Genomic DNA, 18225 nt, shown 5'->3' with positions numbered 1-18225 from the left:
AATGTCCCAGCGCGCCGTTCCCGAGGCTCCGGCACTCCCAGGGACACTACTGCCCCGCTGGGACCGGGGTGACACACATGGCCGGGGTGACACAGACAGCTGGGGTGACACAGACACGGCCGGGTGACACAGACACGGCCGGGGTGACACAGGCACGGCCGGGTGACACAGGCACGGCCGGGGTGACACAGACACGGCCGGGTCCGACGCTCCGCCGAGCGCTCCCAACAAGGGAACGGCCGGGCTCTGACCGCCTCCAGCCCCGGCTCCCGCCGTGTCCATCCCCGCGGCACCGGCGCCCTTTGTCACACGGAGCTGGCGGCTCGCGGCCTCTCGTGTCCCCCGAGCTCCATCCGCAGCCTCAGCCCCGCGACCCGCGCCAGCAATTCCGCAGCAGCTGCCGGCATGCCCACACTCCTTACAGTCTGAGGTTAATCAGTTTTACACCGAACGCCATTTCCCCTCACAAAGGCCACAGAAAGGCCCAGAGCGTTCAGGACAAACCGTGCGAGGTGCACTCAGCTCTGTGTTACGTCTGCCACCACTTTGGCAGGACGGGTTATGAAATGAAGAACTGCTCCCATGGAGAGTGGTGTCCTGTCAGGATGAGCCTGCCTGCACTTCCCCAGCACCGCTTCATTCTGAGCATAGCTGGACCTTGAATTAGTCACACAGCTGATGCCAAGGTTGATGATGGGCTGCTTTAATTGCTCATTAAAAGGCAGCATTATTTACTGCTTTGTTTCTTGGATTCAGCACTTCTACACATGGGGATAAAAGTAATGGGCTAGGATAAAGAATATATACAGCATGTAATTAAAATTACATTTTTTAATAGGGGAATATACATGCACACAGTGCAGGTGCTGTCACAGAAGTAGAGGTTATGGAAGTAAGCTTTTTAAATTGTATTATACTGCAATTTAGCTGTCACTTCAAACAGATGGGTGAGTTGTGCAACATTTTTAAACTGATTTAATTACTTGCAAAGGTATTGGCTTGTGTTAATTGGCACAATAAATTACACAATGGTTCACAGATTCCATTAAAAAGGACTTAGAACGTGTAGTACCTATAGGAAAATAAACTGAGCCTTGCAAGTCAGTATTTGACAAAATAGTTGTTGGCTGTTTGTTTTATCAATTCATAAACATGACCAAAAAAGCTCACCATTCACACAGGACCACATGCCTAACATGATAGATATTGATGTATAATTGCATCTCAGAGACAGGTGAAGATGATCAGATTAAGTAAATGTAAATAGGTGACCCTTACTTTCCCCAAAATACCCCACTGGTTACATGCAGTTTATCTGGTGTGGGATGATTACTGCTGCCCTTCTTTAGGACAAAGGCATTTACTGAAACACGAGACACTGGGAAGAAGGTCCACAAGCACACGTAACAGGTTTTGAAATATCTCGGCCTCTACTCTAGTCAATTTAAGGTTTAAACTCCAGATGCTGCTTCTTGTCTTGAATTCCTGGAAGACCCAAAATCCCCTAAAGTCAACAAGTAGAAAAATGTCTAGCCTATTAAGTACCACAGCACACTACACCTGTATCAGACAGGCAAACAAAATCTGTAGCAGTAATGGTCATCAAACCCTGTAGCAGCAATTTTAGGAAAGCTTTCTGGCATAAGCAGGCAAAAACCTTGCAGGATCTTTGGTTACACTTTGGCACAAATTTTACACTGGGGAAGAGCACTTTTAACTTGGAGGAAAGATTATGGTGGCCCAAAATATTACATTTTAGGATTTCTATGAACTAAGGAGAGTGAACCTTTAGCAGACAAAGTTATCTCATTTGTGACAAATCGCCTATTTCCTGAACATTTAAAATGAAATGCTTTTGAATTTTTTTAATGCTTTTGAAATTGCTGTGTGAAATGTCATTGAAAACAAGCCTGCACTTTTATCTTCTGCTAAACACCACAGATACACCACTTCAAAGGAGTACACTACATTTTATTTCAATGCTGGGACAGACATATCAGTAACTAAACTAAAAATCATATGAATTGTCAATGTTAAAACTACCACCTGGCCATGTTTGCCCTTTCCAGCAATAATTTCATAATTTCTTTCCTATGTCTTTAATTTCTATTTTTTAATGCATCACAATTTCTGTAAAGCTGCATTTTGTTTAAATGAAAAAAAAAAAAAAAAAGCTTAATGTAATGCAAACTTTTAAAAGAAAAACCAGAAAAAATCCATCTGGAAAATTGTACTTGTATGTGCATGGCTGGCTGGCAACATGGACATGAAATACAGAAATAAAATGAGAAAAATTTGCTTTTTCCTCAGCAAGTACTGTGAAGATGGGTGACAGCTCATGAGGAGACATTAGGGCAAACAGCACTGCCCTTTCCCAGGTATTACTTTTACTAGCTGTGCTACTGCTGGAGAGCAAGAAAACCTGATCTAATCAAAGACTGAGTGTTGGACTAGAAGACCTTTAAAGGTCCCTTCCAACCCAAACCAGTCTATGACTCTGTGTTACTGCTCCTTGCAGGGGGTTGGACCAGATGACCCTTTAAAGGTCCCTTGCAACCCAACCCCTCCTATGACAGGAAGCAAAGAGAACACCACATCATCACCACCCAGAGGTGAAGGAGGAGCAAAGGGACCTTATGTACAAGGACTAGACAAAAAACGTGGGAACTGCAGATGAGAAAAATATTCATTTCTTTGAAACCTATGTCAGATAATAAAGCTTTAGAAAAATAAACGTGTCCTGAAATTTCATGTACACCACTGCTTCTAATTTGTGTGTTTATTCTCAAGTTTGCTGTAATGCCAGGACGTGTATTTGCTTTAAGCAATAACTCACAATGGGTGAGACATCATCATTTGTGGGATTTTCAGCTGCCTGGAACACACCAGACAATTGGCAACAGATTTATCTGAACAGTTCTGAAAGTACATATTTGTGAAATTGCAATTTTAATCACATCAGGAGCCACATCATGATGAAAAGCAGCATTTTCAGGAGGATTAGTACACATTCTGTCTTCTTCCCACAACTCTAACATCTTTCCCAATAAACTCAGGTCACTGCATTTAGGCCAAAATTACATGTTTGATATAACAAATATAAATCCATACACATAAATACAAGGAATTCCATGAACACAAGGCACTTCTAAATGAGTAATTAATGTAACTAAATTGTAGCTCAGTAGCTCTCATCCCAGAGTCTAGATTCATCTTTGCAAAAATCTTTTTGGAGAAAAAACAAAAAAGAAATCAACAAGCAATACAAAGTGCAGGTGTTTCCTCTCCCTTTCCATCTTTTGTAGAGCATCAGGTTTATGGGCGATTTGGCAGTGCCCCACCTGACAGGCAAATTTACAAGGTTAGCACTGAACCTAATCAGAGATAATCAGAAAACTCTTTCTCTCTGGTGTAATTTTCTGCTTGGATAGCTCTGCTATGCTATTATAAATAAGAAGAGCTTGCAGCACAAGCAGGGTAGAAGACTGCAGAGAGATTTTAGTAATCACCTTCCATTCAAATCACACCTACTCTTTAATCAGGATTGGACCCTTTTCCATTTTATAGCCCCAGGAGTAAACTGAGGAGCTCATAATCGACACAGATTGGGAGTGAAATTTTAGTCCCACTGAAGCTGTTTTGAAGTATTAGTAATTCATGGGGCCAAGATTTCAATAATGGTCCTTCCCTCTGGATCCTCTGTTCTAATTCAAGGCAGATTTCCCCACATTTTTCCTATTTCTCATAATGCAGAGTAAATGCTCCAGTGCTTTATTTTAATCAGAGGTGATCTAACAAGGAGAGAGAAGAGAGAGAGTTAGAGAGAAATAGATCCTGAATGCAACAGGATTCCTAGCTGATTCTATGAGATGATGGGAATAGCTGCAGGTTTAATAACCTCAACCATATAACTATTGCACTTTCCCTCACTGTAAACACTTCACAAAAAGCTTTCCACAAAGCTGGAAAAAAGGGTTAGGAATTTTATTTAATTTCACAAATTGCCCATCTTTCACTATCAGAAAACTGAAGCTTTCAGCTTATGTGATAAGATCTCTGCAACAGAAGCAACCTGGGAAAGCATAAAATCAATTTCTTTGCCTAAGTACAAAGTCCTGCAAAAAAGGCACAGTAAATGTACCTCTAGGAAGGCACTTTTTCCATGAGAATGGAGCCCTGCTAACCTCTGGCTCAGGCACGTTCAGAGCAAGGAGCCCAGGTCAGTTCCCGCCGGGGAGCAGCGGAGGGAGCAGCAGGGCCCGACCGGAGAGGCAGCACTGACACCCACGCCTCCCTTCTCCCGAAATCCTTGTGTTTGCTGACCATTTACACGTTGTTCTTCCTTGGTCAATAGCAGAGCAGTAGCACAATGCAGAGCAGTGACAAAAGATTCTCATTTGCCAGAAGGAAACAACCAAACTTTCAGCAACCTTAATACAAGTACCAGAGATAAGGTAACAGTCTTCAAAAGCCTTCCTTGCCCTGTCCATTATAAACCACCACAGGCACAGTACAGGGTTAGGGGGGAAGCAGTCCGGTGGGTTTTCCCCCCTCCCAATACCAGAATGCTTCATAAAACCAATTCCATACTTTCAAAAACAGATGCAGGTAGAAATGCAGGCTTCTCCCTTAAAGCAGCAATTTAGTGCTACACAGCCTGTCTTCCAGAACACAGCACTTTTACTACCTGTGAGGTTAAATCTTTTTGCCTACTGATTTATTTTTATAGGACAAGAGTAGCACCAAGTCCACCTACTCAAACCCTCTAGACACTCTCTGGTTCTTCTACTTCATTACTTGTAATTGCCTGTTGATGACAGCTATGCACACTGCTTTTTATGTGAAAAGACAATTGTATTACCAAACAACCACACATTCCTATACATTTTGATATGTCATAACTCAATTTTCCTCAAAGGAAAGAAAACTAGATTGATGGCATCTACAGAGTAAACATGGCACAACTCAAAAAGCCTTTTTACTCAAAGTAAATCTAAAGAACCCCAGCATTCCTACTCATGAACAACATCTTTCCTTAATGAGTCTGAATGATTACATAGATGAAAAAGAACCAGGTAATAATTTGGTCTCTTTCCATAAGAATAAATAAATAAAAACAAACCTCCCTATTTGAAATATTACTGATTTTTTATTAATTTTTAGAAGGGGAAAAAATGAGGAAAGGCATGTATTTTCCATCTACTCCAATTCTATTCTGTATATCTGTCCCTCTACATAAACACATCCACTTGCACAAGTGATTTCCTACACCCTACTGAGACAATAAACAAGCACAGCCTTTCAAATTCATGCTTGGAAATTATGCATGTCCCAAAGAGGGCAAGATTGCCTCCTTATTGGTTTATGCAGGGAAAATTATATTTCTTCTTCTTACCACATACTCTTCCATGTCTCTGTAATTGCTCACTGAGCCACCATTGCCCATATTTGCAATGTCATTAGTAGCAGACAGCTTCTCAACTACTCAGTTTGCTTGAACATCTCAGATGAACACAACTGTGAAAGCAGCTTGATGAGCATCAATCTAACAATCATAAAGCAGATATAAAACCACATTTTTATGTCCATTGCAATGTTACTCTTAGTCATTGAGGGAAAATGAATAACTAAAATGTCAGAGTGCTCAATTAACATGCCTGGATTATTTCATCAGCTGGGCCACTGTGCAACAAAATGCAAGGAAACCAGACTTTGCTGGAGTTTTTGTGGTTTGAGCAAACCTGGCTGTTCATTAGCAAAGCTCATGCACAGGGAACCCAAAGATGTAGGTTCCTGATCCTTTTCCAACTTCTCATTTTTAAATAATTACCATTCTTGGTGCATGCACATTCATGAGTACACTGCAAGACAGTGGAAAGGCTGCCCACTTGAAGCAGCAGAAAAACCCACAGCAAGTGACTGAATAAAGTTCTATCATAATTGATTCAGAGAAAAAATAGACTAACTGCTATTTGTTATCAACAAGTTTTCTTTTGGTTTTTTTGCTGCTTTGTTAAAATGGGGGAGGGTAAGGTGGGAACGGGTGGCAACATCCTCTGCTCCCTGCTAAATAGAAATCAGCATTTTCAATGCACTCAATTAGCAATGTTTTAGGTCTGTGTCAGATTCCTCATCAGAGCTAATTGATCTCAGGCACAGGCAAATCTCACCATTCAACATCATTATGCAGAGGTAGGTGGTGAAAAGGAAAACAGATCTCTGATTAAAGAAAAGCATGAGGGGGAGGCACACCATTTATAAGCTGCACACAGCATTCCCTCTCAGAGAAATAACGGTGTTTAAAAACATTTTGAAGAGAGATGCCTCACAATCAAATTTCATAGGACTGCTCTGGAAGCCCCAAAACTGGAGATGTGACAATGGACCAAGCTATGTGAAAAGGCACACATTTTTATCTTAGGAGAGAACATAGGAGAGAGAGGAAATTCAGTTATGTTTCCTGACTAATTTCCCTGCTCCTCCTTCCACTCCCACTCACTAAGGGTGTTCTAGGGCAACAGAGGAAATTGTGATGGTACATGCGGTAATATTTTAGAAAACAAGAATACTTATCAAACAAGCTAGCTGAACTGCAGTTTGAACGCACAACTCTGTACACGTTGGTGGGAAGCTGTGAGGTCAGCACTTGTCAGAAGGAAGACATGTGCTCCTGTTCTCTTGGCACAAAAAGCATATGTTACCAGCATGGGAAACAGCTTTCCTGGCCTAAAGCCCACGCTGGAGTCCCACAGGATAAAAGGCTGGAAATGTCCCTTCTCTCCCACTCCTTTACACATGCAAAACCAGTCTCCAGATCTGGCTTTGTGCTAAGCTAAATTCTATGTTTATATTCATCCTAACACTTTGAAACTAATAAATGCAGAACTGCGTTTTGACTGACTTTCATCTCAGTCCACAGAGCTGCTTCCAGCAAGCTGAAGCCCAGCACACTGGCATGGCTGGCTCCATGGACCTGACACTAATCAGTCCACAGAGCCTGCAAGTGCCCAGCTGCAGGCACTGGCATATAATCACCATACAGATGATTATATTTTTAGCACCATCTAATTAAGCCCTATTTTCCTGGCCTTAGAGACAGCTACATGGTAGCTCCCCTGTTCCAGCTTCACCTCATTAATTAGAGACCTTTTCTTTCAAACAAGACAGGTGCTGTAGCCAGCACCACCACTATTTTGGGGCAAGTAATGTCACATATATAAGAACTTCACCCAGCTTCTTAACACTTTTCATGAAAACATGAACAATGAATAGCTGCTAGATTTCTTCCTTATTATCCAACAGAGAATGTGTATATAATAATAAAAATGATGTGTTAATAGTAATATAAATTGCTATGATGTTTGCCATTTACTTCTACTCATCACAGCTTGCTCACTGCTTTCTACTGCAATGCACTATATATTTTCAAATTCTTTTTACCTTCTGTATATACTAAAAGTATAAACTACTTACAAATGTTATTTTAACACACTAAAGCTTTAATTACCCTTTCTTTCTACCTTTTCAAAAATGCATTTTGCTCACATTGTACTTATACACAATATCTCAGCAGTAAAAACAAGAAAAAAATTTTAAAACCCAACACAGCTGTGACAACAGTGCCACACGAATTTGCTGCCTCACTGAACCACAGGAGCATCACCATGTTTCTGCATCAGACCACAAGTGAGCAACAACTGTTACAACTTTATCTTGGTACAATACTGCTGCCTGCCTCAATTAAAGCATTAGATTCTTTATTTAGATACCGCCTGTAGCCCCAACCAGCACAGCAGATGAGCACTTCTGACAGTTGCTACTCATATCCCAACACTTTTTCCCAGCTTCTGGGGAGGTGTATAGCGAATGGAACATGATTTTCATCCAGATACATATTCTATATATATTGATATATATATAAAGAACAGTGAAAACAAGAAGCTTCCCTGAACATTCACTTCGTCTGAGAAAGTATTGTAGCAGTAGTGCAGGTGGATTAGTCAATAATAGTGCAATGCTTAGAGAAAAATACATTAAAATAATCCCATAGCAACGCTCAGAATTTATCCCCTCCCCATCGCAGGGCTGCAAGTTATCACCTGGGTCACTGGTATGTGCACGTTTCAGGTCCCTTTTTTACTTACTCTCAACTCGGGCACAAAGGTGAACTCCCAGCTGCGAACCGGTCCTGCCCCACAGACGGCTGCACTGCGCCCTGAGGCCGCACAGCCGGGCCAGGCCTGCCCGCCGCCCGGCCGCGGCCAGCCCCGGGGAAAGGCTCCATCACGGCCTGTTCGCAGCCGCACTGCTGCCAGGAGCCAGCCCAGCCCGGGGCCCGCAGACACAGTGCCCAGGCCCCGGGGAAAGGCTCACTCCCCGTTCGCAGCCGCACTGCTGCCAGGAGCCAGCCCAGCCCGGGGCCCGCAGACACAGTGCCTGGGGAAAGGCTCACTCACGGCCTGTTGCAGCCACACGGCGGCCAGGAGCCAGCTCAGCCCCGAAGGGCCTTGACCGGCCCCCCAAGGCGCCTCACCTGGGCCGCCGACCCCACCCCGGGCCGTCCCGCTCTCCGTCCACACAAACCAGCAGCACAGGGTCTGTCCCGGGAATAACAGTTATTTCTTGAAGTAAGCCCTTGGGAGCCTGAAAAATGGCTTCGGCAGAGTCTTGGAGAGCAAGAAGGCAAAGCTACCCTCTCCACCTCCTCCTCCTCCCCAACTAAGGGCAGCAGCCTTTTGTAATAACAACTCTGTAATCCACTCGGAGCATGGAAACTCAAAATACAAATCGGTTTGTGCAATACATCTTTATTTTAATTTTATTTTTTTAATCTTTGCAGTCATCTTGGAGTAATCATCATGTAAACAGTAGGATGGGATGGGATTACATTGAGTCGTATGCAAATAGTTCTAGAACACCTCAACGATTATGACAAGGCATTATAAATAACTTCTCTTAACAATATATATTTGCCATTTTCAGTACATTAAAGAGCTGCCACTTATCTAGGATTAACTAGGAAGTAGTTTTAAAGTGTAACCTCTGAGAAACATGCCTCCAAATGTGGAAGTCTTTCTAAGGTTCCCTAGCTCCATAGCATCTATGTCACAGGTTAAACAGAGGGCTACTTGGGTCAAAGTGTTTTCTTTGTAACAGAGTTTTACTTGATCATTGCACAAAGCCCTATTATTTTCATTCCACCTTGGTATTTAGCAGAACTTCAAATAAAGCTTCAGTTCCATTCTTCAAGTTTTCATTCACTTGTATGTAACTGTTTTTTATCATTAAGGGTAAGTCAGACCAGAGATGGACACAGTAAGCATTCTACCTTAACAACAGTTCAGAGTAGCTCTAGTTCATCGACTCCCCAATAAAGCATAGTCAAAATACTCTAACACCTTTGCTACTGTAGATCCCCTCCTCGCTCAGATAACTATATATATTTATATTTATTGTACCATATGTATGGTACTTCTAGAAAATTGAGATTATTTATATCAGCAGCCTCAGGCACATTCTTAAAACATTAATATCTGCAAGGCACCTCCCACTCCCTTGAGGATCAGTTTGTGGACTGGTTTTTTGACACACAACCAACAAAAGCTTGCTAATGCCAGATCAAATGATTTCAAGAAACCCCTAGAAGTTACTAAATACTTCAAAGACATACCTGAAACTTTTTTAAATAGTGGGAGATTAACTGCAAATAGCACATAATCAAGTCAAATAATTTTCTTATTACTAGTATGTGTAACGCATAAATATATGAAAAATAAAATTCACAGTAATTTTTTTAAACTAGAATTCAAGTTTGGCTAAGATTTCTAAACTTTTATATGTATGTTAATTTCTAAATGTAACAGAACAGAGGCAGTATTATCAACCACAAGTACAGGTAAAATAGTATCACTCAAAGTCTGTGAAAGAAGTAAGCTTGATAGAAAGTTCCTTTTGTAACCAATAAACACAGCCACCTGAGAGAGAGCATTTCCACAGGCTTTTCACTCTGGGGGAATCCAAATCAACTTCTAAGAGACATTGAGGAGCATTTTGAACATTAACAGCAGCGGTGTAGCTGTGGGCTTTGCTTGTTCTGACTTTGTGAATTGCTAGATAATGAAGCAGAACTCAGTGTGTGGTGCATTAATTTTCCTTTGCATCTAAGCTGGCTTTTTTGCAATCTCACAATTTGGCTTGGGGTCAAGGGACAGACATCAGCTGACACTTAACTGAGCAAAACCAATCAGTTTCACTTCATCAGGAATCTCAGTGCCATCACAGCCAGAGGCCTGCAAGTACAAACAGAAATGTTTAGTATATCATGCTGCAAAGGAGCATTTGACAGCCAGGATATAAAGTTTCCCCATATTGCCCAGTCAGCAAACAGCTTGATTGAAGGAAAGCTTTCAGACTGCTTCATGTGTCCTCAGTCAGCATGCAACCAATTGCAACCTTAATTTTAGCAAACTCTTGTAGTCAATATTAAAAATTATGGAAAAAAAAATACTGGAAAATGGGCACTGAAATACCCAAAATCTTTAAAACAAACTTTCCAGACTGGAGCCAAATTTGCTTTTTCATGGGAGTAAACAGTTTTCCCTCATGAAGAGCATCTAATACATATGTATAGAATCCACTTTTTACCACTGTGCTTGTGGTACACAGCAAATGTCTCATGAGTCCAGCCACCAAGTTAGTTCACCAACCAGATGAATTTTTAAACAAGAAACTGAAACAGTCTTTAGTTATATAGTAAATACTAATATTTGCAAAAGGACAGCTCCCTCCTGATGGTACAATTTAGTAGTTAAAACTGCACAGTTTAGATTCTTCAGTAAAGCTTGTCTCAAAACAAATTGGCACAAATAATCAGTTCATTTTCCATATATAACAGTAAGAATATAAAACCACTTTGCTGAGAACGAAACAATTACTTTAGGGCTGTTTTAGAAAAAATACGCTGGAGGCAGAGTATTTCTGTTCCAATTTTTAAACACCACAGTTGCTTTTGTAGGACAAAAGTAGCACTTTAAATAAAGGGGTTTATACTTTTTTATCTGTATGGTAGATAAGTCAAAATATTAATAGAATTGGATTAAAAGTGCAATGCTAACTTACTTATGACAGATGCCTCCAGATTTTTTGCATATCACAAAATATCTCTAACAGAACAATTGGTCCACCCTATCAAAAAGTTTTTGATCCTTTTTTGCATTAGTAGCAGTTGAACCCTTTAATAGAACTGGTTTGTGAACATGTGCTGTAGGGTTAAGAGCTCTCAGATTGAGCATAGAAGGTGCACTGACACAAACCATTGAATTTTCATGACAAGAAATAAAAACTGTGTAGACACTTGTTGAAGTATTACATCAGGCTAGCCCTTCAAATTTACTTTGAGCAGACACAGAGAACAGTAGTTCTCTCTTCAGATAGTATTTCACATCTCTTATTCCACAGAAGCAGCAAATTAAAGGTCTGAGATCATCACTCCTGGTTACTATTCAGATATCTGAATGGTGCTTGGATTGGGATTTTACCAAATAAATGGAGTTTGAATTTTGCACTTAAAATTTAATGCTAAAAAGTGCTGCTACTACTACTAACATTGTTCTACTCTCTAGCTAGCTATCAATCAATCTCCTCAAAGTCATGCTAAGTAACATATCTAATGAATATAGATATTCAAATGCCTTAAATTCATTATAAACTTCAAAATCCCCATCAGCCTAAAAATAGACTTCTACTCCCTTGCCTTCCTTATCAATAAGTATTATGTCTATTTAATGCCCCTGGAATCTATTAACTTGTGTTTTGTGCTTAGCGTAAATAAAAATATGATACACAAATTGCAAAATAAAAGTGCTTGGTAGAGACTGAACACACTCATTATTGGGTTTCTTTCCACCCTTTTTCATAACTAAAGTCTTTGCACAAAATGCGAATTATGCTGTGCAATGATTTTGTGTTTCCTTGAGTGTTTCCAAGATTATTTTTGTATTAAAGCAGCCTCCTTCCCAAAGTGTGGACAGCTGGATCATACAGGGAAGTTTTCATTCTGTGTTAGCAAAGACAGCTAGGGGATAGTGAATACTATATATGTTCTGCAGAATTACATCATTGCAAGAGCAAAGATACATTGTTTATAAAATATGCAGGAGAGGGAATCCAACCCCTGCCATCCAGGCACCTCACTTTAAAAATTTTCTTTACTATTTCAGTAATAATTAAATACAAAAATAGTTAAAGACAAACTCTTCCTTTTTCACCCCAAAGATGGACAGCTTGCTGTATGAATAGAAATATTATTTACCAGTAAAATACCAGTAACAGCAACTTGTAAGCAGAGAGATACTAACCAGACTCCTTGTCCAGAAATACTAGCAACTAATCCTAGACTAAGAAGTACTTTTCAAATGAATTTTCTGAATGGATATAGGATTAGCTACACTTAGACCTGTAAACCCCTTTAAATATTACCAATAAAATTTGTTTTAATCAAGTAGCATACAAGTGCTCAAATCCAGTGAGATCTTGTTATGAGGTAACAAAGACCCATTAATGCATACAAAGATATGAGAGAGTTCTCATAGGCAACAATTCACTTAGCAACTTCATTATACAATACAGAAATAGGCAGAAATAGAAGATATATCGAATTAATCCAAGGAGAAAAATAAATTAGGATATTTCTTGTTATGGTCTTACCCTGTGAAAAGAGAAACTAGTGCAGGAAACTTAGGTCAAGAGTATGAGGAAGAAACTAAGGTTAAAAATTAACCTCCAAAATTCCTACCCATCCAGTGGAACTTACCTACAGCAGGGACAAAGACATTGATTTTGGATTGTCTACTAATGCTGAGTATGGTAAGAAGCAGAATGATATCAGCATTCACTCACTGGAATCTGAAATTTTATGTGACATAAACCTCAGCAATAAATCCAACTGAATCATCAAAAAAATAGAAAAAAATATCCCAACCTAAATTTTCAAGTGGATTTGTTTTCAACATACATAACCTGGATACTATGGGATATTACATTTTGGAATCACAAGCCTCTATTTTAAGTGTGGGAATGAGAAACCCAGGCTTCTCAGAGCCTCTGGAATATCTGTTACCTAAATGCTCTTGGTGAGATGTCATTTACTACATAATAAAGCCAAGTCAGATGTTTAGACAGCAGGAGCATAGATCAGCTGCAAAAAATTAAAGCAGTAGCTTTTAAGCTGTATGTATAGCAAAGGCCAGAGAAAGAAATGAATTTGAGTTACATGTCTTTATTCCCCTACCCCAGCCCCTTCTCACAAGGAATGTGGAAGTTCGGGGGATTTCACTGGATTGAAGAGGAAAAGTGAGCTCAAATGAGTCAGCTAAAACTCCTCAGATCTGTATAAAGAATAACATGGGAAGAAGAATCCTGAATTAATACATCATCATCAATTAGGTCTAAAAATGGCTCTCTACAGCAGCTGCTTTTATAAACAAAGCTGTGATTCTGGAGACCTGCTTATCTAACAGACACCCAGTGTAGTATCTCATGTGACTGAGTCACTCCCAGTAAAAGGTGCTGAAAGCTAATTGGCATTTACATAACTAATAATTCAGTAGCTTTAGGTATATACATTTTTTAAACTTAATTTTAACAATAAATAAAAACAAACACAGCACATCAAATCTGGCTCAAGTTTTTGCAATTTAAATTTATCAATATTAAATTAAATCTATCATGCTACAATCAATATTGACCAAAATTAAGGACCCATGGTCCAGTGTACAAAATGCAGCACAGAAAGGAGTCCCAAGCCCCAACCCAGGGTCTGATGACATACATACAGAAGATAGAGGTAGAGAAGTAGAAACAATAATAAAATACAGTGGGAGAAGGACCACCATGCAGGTGTGGATGGTCAACTGGAAGAAGGTTGACAAGAACTAAGGAGAAGTAAGCAGTGGAGAAAGTGACCTGTATGCAAAAAAAATGGGGGCAGGTGTTTGAAAAAATAGGATTGGAGCAATATGTCCATCAGCAGAGGACACTTCAGCCAGGGTAGAGCTCAGGGGGTGGGGGTGAAGGAGTGCAAACCTAGCTATTGCAGTTTTCTCTGCTTTACTTGTTTCTGCAATTCTTCCCAGGGGTTTTCTTACTGCAGCTCTCACCTACACCTCAGGCTGCCTCAGAACTCATGTGACTGAACCTCTTTCCCATGCAGTTATGGCACTGTCCTATCAAAACAGGGTTTCAGCTTTTTCTCTAATACATGGAAATTTCAGTCACTTTCTATGTCAACACAGCTTTTCAACAAAGTATCCATAACTGAGATAGAACACAGATTCTTATGTGAATATTTTGATAATTTGTTTGTTTCTTCCATTGATGCTTTTACTTACCAACTTAAAAGTCAATGTTTTCAAGGCCTTTGGATCATCTACTATCTTCTGTAAGTTAGCAGCAACTGTAAAAAAAAGACAAAAATATGATTTACAGAAAATTGCATTCAACTTCACATCAAGGCTTTTGTTGAATCTTCTACTTAATTCTACACATATACATGTCCGTAAATTACCACTTGAATCATTTAATCCCTCTCTAGCTGCTGTTTCACAGGGCAATTGAGCTGCCATAAATCCTACTTCCTTTCCTTCAGAGTCACTGATACCTTGTGACTATGTGACCTGGTTCAGTTGCATGTTTCTCCATGATTCATATTGCATGTCTTTAGGAAGGGCAGCCTTTCATTTAATGTTGTCCTGCTGTGGCACAGCCCCGTGCTGCTGGGCTATTCCCCCAGGAGCAAAGCTTCCAGCTGCCCTCAGGCACTTACTGCCAAAGGTATTATTAGTGCTTTTGCAAACAGCAGCCCATGATCAGCAAGTGTTTTAATGAATTGGCACACAGGTGCCTGAGGGGCATCAGGGATGTATTGAGTCTTTAAAAACCCTAACCCCACTCCTGATTGATTCTTTACTGGGTAAGACATTAAAAATTTCCAAGTAAAAACAGAAAAATTGGATTTTTAATATATGTAAATAGTTAATGTTAATTACTTTGTTGTTGTTACTTAAACACTGTATCAGAAATGAGTGGTGTTTTAGATGGCTATCATTCCTCAAGAAAGCAGAGAACAGTGCTCAGTAAAAGGCTATGGGACAGTTTTATTTATTCACTTGTTTTTACTTTTAATATGAACTCAAGTCAGAGACTTTTACATATTAAATATGCTTTATTTTTGTTTTTCTGATGGACCATAGCTAGAGTGGGACATGTGTAGTCAAATAGAAGATTAGGAGAATTTAAGGGCAAAACGTCACATTTTCAGGCTATGCTTGAAAAGGAGAAAAGTAGACCTAAAAAGAGTCCATAGTATTAGGATACAAGTTTACATTAAGAATAGTCACACCTGCAGTTTCCTTCAGAGAGATATTTTCAATTTTAATCATACATATTCAGCATTTTCAAGTACAACTAGCATTTCACCTTTGACTTTGGTACTGTGTTTTACATTTTCTGGCCTTTACAGAAAGGCAATAGAAATCACTTAACCAAAATAATGTCATTAATCACAGTCAATCAAGCCATCATGAATGCAAATCCTCCCAAAAGCCTACTCTTTCTGCAATATCTGAAAGCATATGTAATTATCATAAACTAAGAGCCAAGTATTTGCATACTTATCTAGCAAAACCATACCACCCTGCTGGTATTTTTTTGATTTTTCTAACTCCTTGTTTTTGTTTTGCCAGGTCTTGCCCTTATTTAGACCACAAGGACAAAAATTAGATGCAACTGTCTGAATTTGGATATTAAAGTCAGTATTTCAGGAAACTTTAAAATATGGTTCATTACCTTTAGGGATGAGACAATCATTACTCTTTTCACCTTAGTGCAAGCCCAACCTTCTAAGACCTCAGCATGTACATAGCTTTGGATGTGTCCCTCTGCACCTAAACTGTTTAAAAATCTGGGTTCAAGTGATAACCTAAGTGGTCACCTAAGAAAAACATAACCCATAGACTGCAGGTATCCATGGCATCCCCAGTTTGGTAAATTCCACTGGAAACAGAGCCTCTAGCACAGGCAGTAGAAGCCATCCAAGCAGGTGAAAGTCCTTCCTGAATGCCTGCAGCCCCTTCCAGTTATTTCTCCAGAAGGTCTGGGGATCCCATACAGTGAAGACATCCTCAGAATTATAAATACAACAAGATACTCTACAGTTGAATACTCATCCAACTTTAAATGCAATTAAAGATATCATTTGCAGTAAATACAACTGACTTACCAGTCCTGTAAATATATTTCTGAAAATTTAGGACTGTTACTAAACCTACACAGTTTGGACCACTAAGTATGCAAATTTCCCCCAAAGACACAAAAAAACTTCATGGCAGGCATACACTCGTGACAGTAAAGAATGCTTTCACTTACAAGCAGTTGGTGTTACTGTTCAACCCTATACAGAATTAATTGTCACTTCGGGCAAGTATAAAAACCCAATTATTTTTAAGTGGAACTATTAGGCTTTATAGATTAAAATCTCCTCCAGCTACTGCATTTAGGCTCTTCTCATTCAGGAAAATTATTTACAAGGCCAAGACTCACTAACCCTCCTAGTACAGTTCACGTGCAAAGTTCTAATTTGGCTTAAATATATCAAATGATACTAAAGTTTCTAAATGCTCAGTTTCTAAATGAACTCAATCACATCTGCAAACCATAGTGAGGAAAATAACCATCCTATTCTCACTACCTTTCCCCACCCCACAGTCCCAACAATTCTTGTGTTGCAAGTTGGTGAACAAAATCAATTTAATACAGTAACACTCTCCCTAAAGTGAAAAGGAGTTTCATACTAGGACTTTCTAGAGAGGCAGGAATTGTTTTCTTCACTGGTACTTAGATTATTTGGAAAAGTGAAGAGCATTGTAAAATACATGTCCCTCTACACCTTATCTCTAAGTTAAGTATACTGCAGTTCCTATTGACAAAGCCATTTTTCTTTGAAATAATCTGAAGCCATGCCTTGGACGCTGTACTTGCGAAATTCATAGATTAGCTCCTGCAAGCAGCACTAATTGATAATTAAACTCCTGTTGGGAATTCACTGTTTCTACAAGACCTGGATATCCTATACTCTTTTATTTTGCAGAGTGTTTTCTCAATATGTTATGGCCATGCACAGAAGAAGAAACATGAACAAGAAAAAATTAAGTGGTGATGGAAAAATCTTTGCCAGCAGTAACCTCAGGTAAATAGAGTATACTTCAAATCATGCCTTGGAGCAAAAGCTCTCTTTAGACATTAGCAGCAGTTAGGACAAGAGGCTTTTTGTTGTTTACAACAATAAATGAGGTCCTGTTCACTTTCTTCAGAAGGCTTCTGAAGGACATGTAATCAACCTACGCACCACAAATCATTCCAGGTTCTTTTGCAGGTTTTGCTCAGTGACAAATGGTTGTGCCACTCTGACAAAATAAGAGTGTGCACTTGCAGAGCATGCAATAGGAGAAAAGGTCAAACCCAGCCTATAAATATACAGAACATAGGGTGTTAATTGCAGATGGAATAAATTTAAAAACCCCATATAACTAGAGGATTTTGCATGGATATAATACAAATTACTTTTTGCTATATTACAATTTTGGCCAACAACATAAATTACAGTTTTTAAATGAGTGATTGATATAGGTAACAGAACAAAAAAAGGCCCCCTTCAAGATCCTACAAATACAAGATAATAACCAAACTGGACAGTCTCAAACAGCTGTTTTTTCTCCTGTGATGTGACAAAGTGCTCTCTCTCTGGTTACTTAAAATTCTTAACACGGCATGAAACTTAACCCTAATGGCTTCTGAAGAGGGAAAACTTCTGGAAAAGTTAAAATTAATGAGACAGTAAATAAAGCTATATGAAGTACAGTTAAACTATTTCCAGTACAATGCCCACCCAGCCAACTAAGCCAGAGCCATCTGGCATAAACACAGACACAAGCAGAATCTAAAGCTTGAGATGATATTTCTGGGGTGCTCTCAAAAGAATAATGATTCATCTGCTTTTCCATTTTGCAAAGAATGGATGGGTAACCTCGGAAATGGCTCATGAACTCATGCTTAGGTTCAACAGTTTGCAAAGCTAGTGCATATTGTAATCCTGAAATACAGATATGAGGAAAGGGAAGTATTATTCAGGCACAAAATTACTGTCACTAAAAAAAAGAGAAAAATCATAAC

General features: G+C 39.5%; 1 protein-coding gene across 6 annotated transcripts in view; it reads right to left on the bottom strand.

Moving 5' to 3' along the window:
• Positions 1-8787: 8787 nt before the first annotated feature.
• STK39 (serine/threonine kinase 39) overlaps positions 8788-18225 on the bottom strand; it is an 80778-nt gene continuing 71340 nt past the window's right edge. For all 6 annotated transcript variants that reach the window (XM_059476300.1, XM_059476298.1, XM_059476299.1 and 3 more), the window contains 2 exons: positions 14388-14452; positions 8788-10289 (listed from right to left, as the gene is read on the bottom strand). In XM_059476300.1, the coding sequence (XP_059332283.1) occupies positions 10215-10289; positions 14388-14452 (140 nt within the window). In that variant the 3' untranslated portion in view covers positions 8788-10214. The remainder of the gene's footprint in view (positions 10290-14387; positions 14453-18225) is intronic.

Source organism: Ammospiza nelsoni, chromosome 7 (assembly GCF_027579445.1).
Source record: "Ammospiza nelsoni isolate bAmmNel1 chromosome 7, bAmmNel1.pri, whole genome shotgun sequence".
NCBI classification, from domain to species: domain Eukaryota; kingdom Metazoa; phylum Chordata; class Aves; order Passeriformes; family Passerellidae; genus Ammospiza; species Ammospiza nelsoni.
The sequence above is the reverse complement of the archived record's forward strand: the minus strand, read 5'-3'. Positions and strand labels throughout refer to the sequence as shown.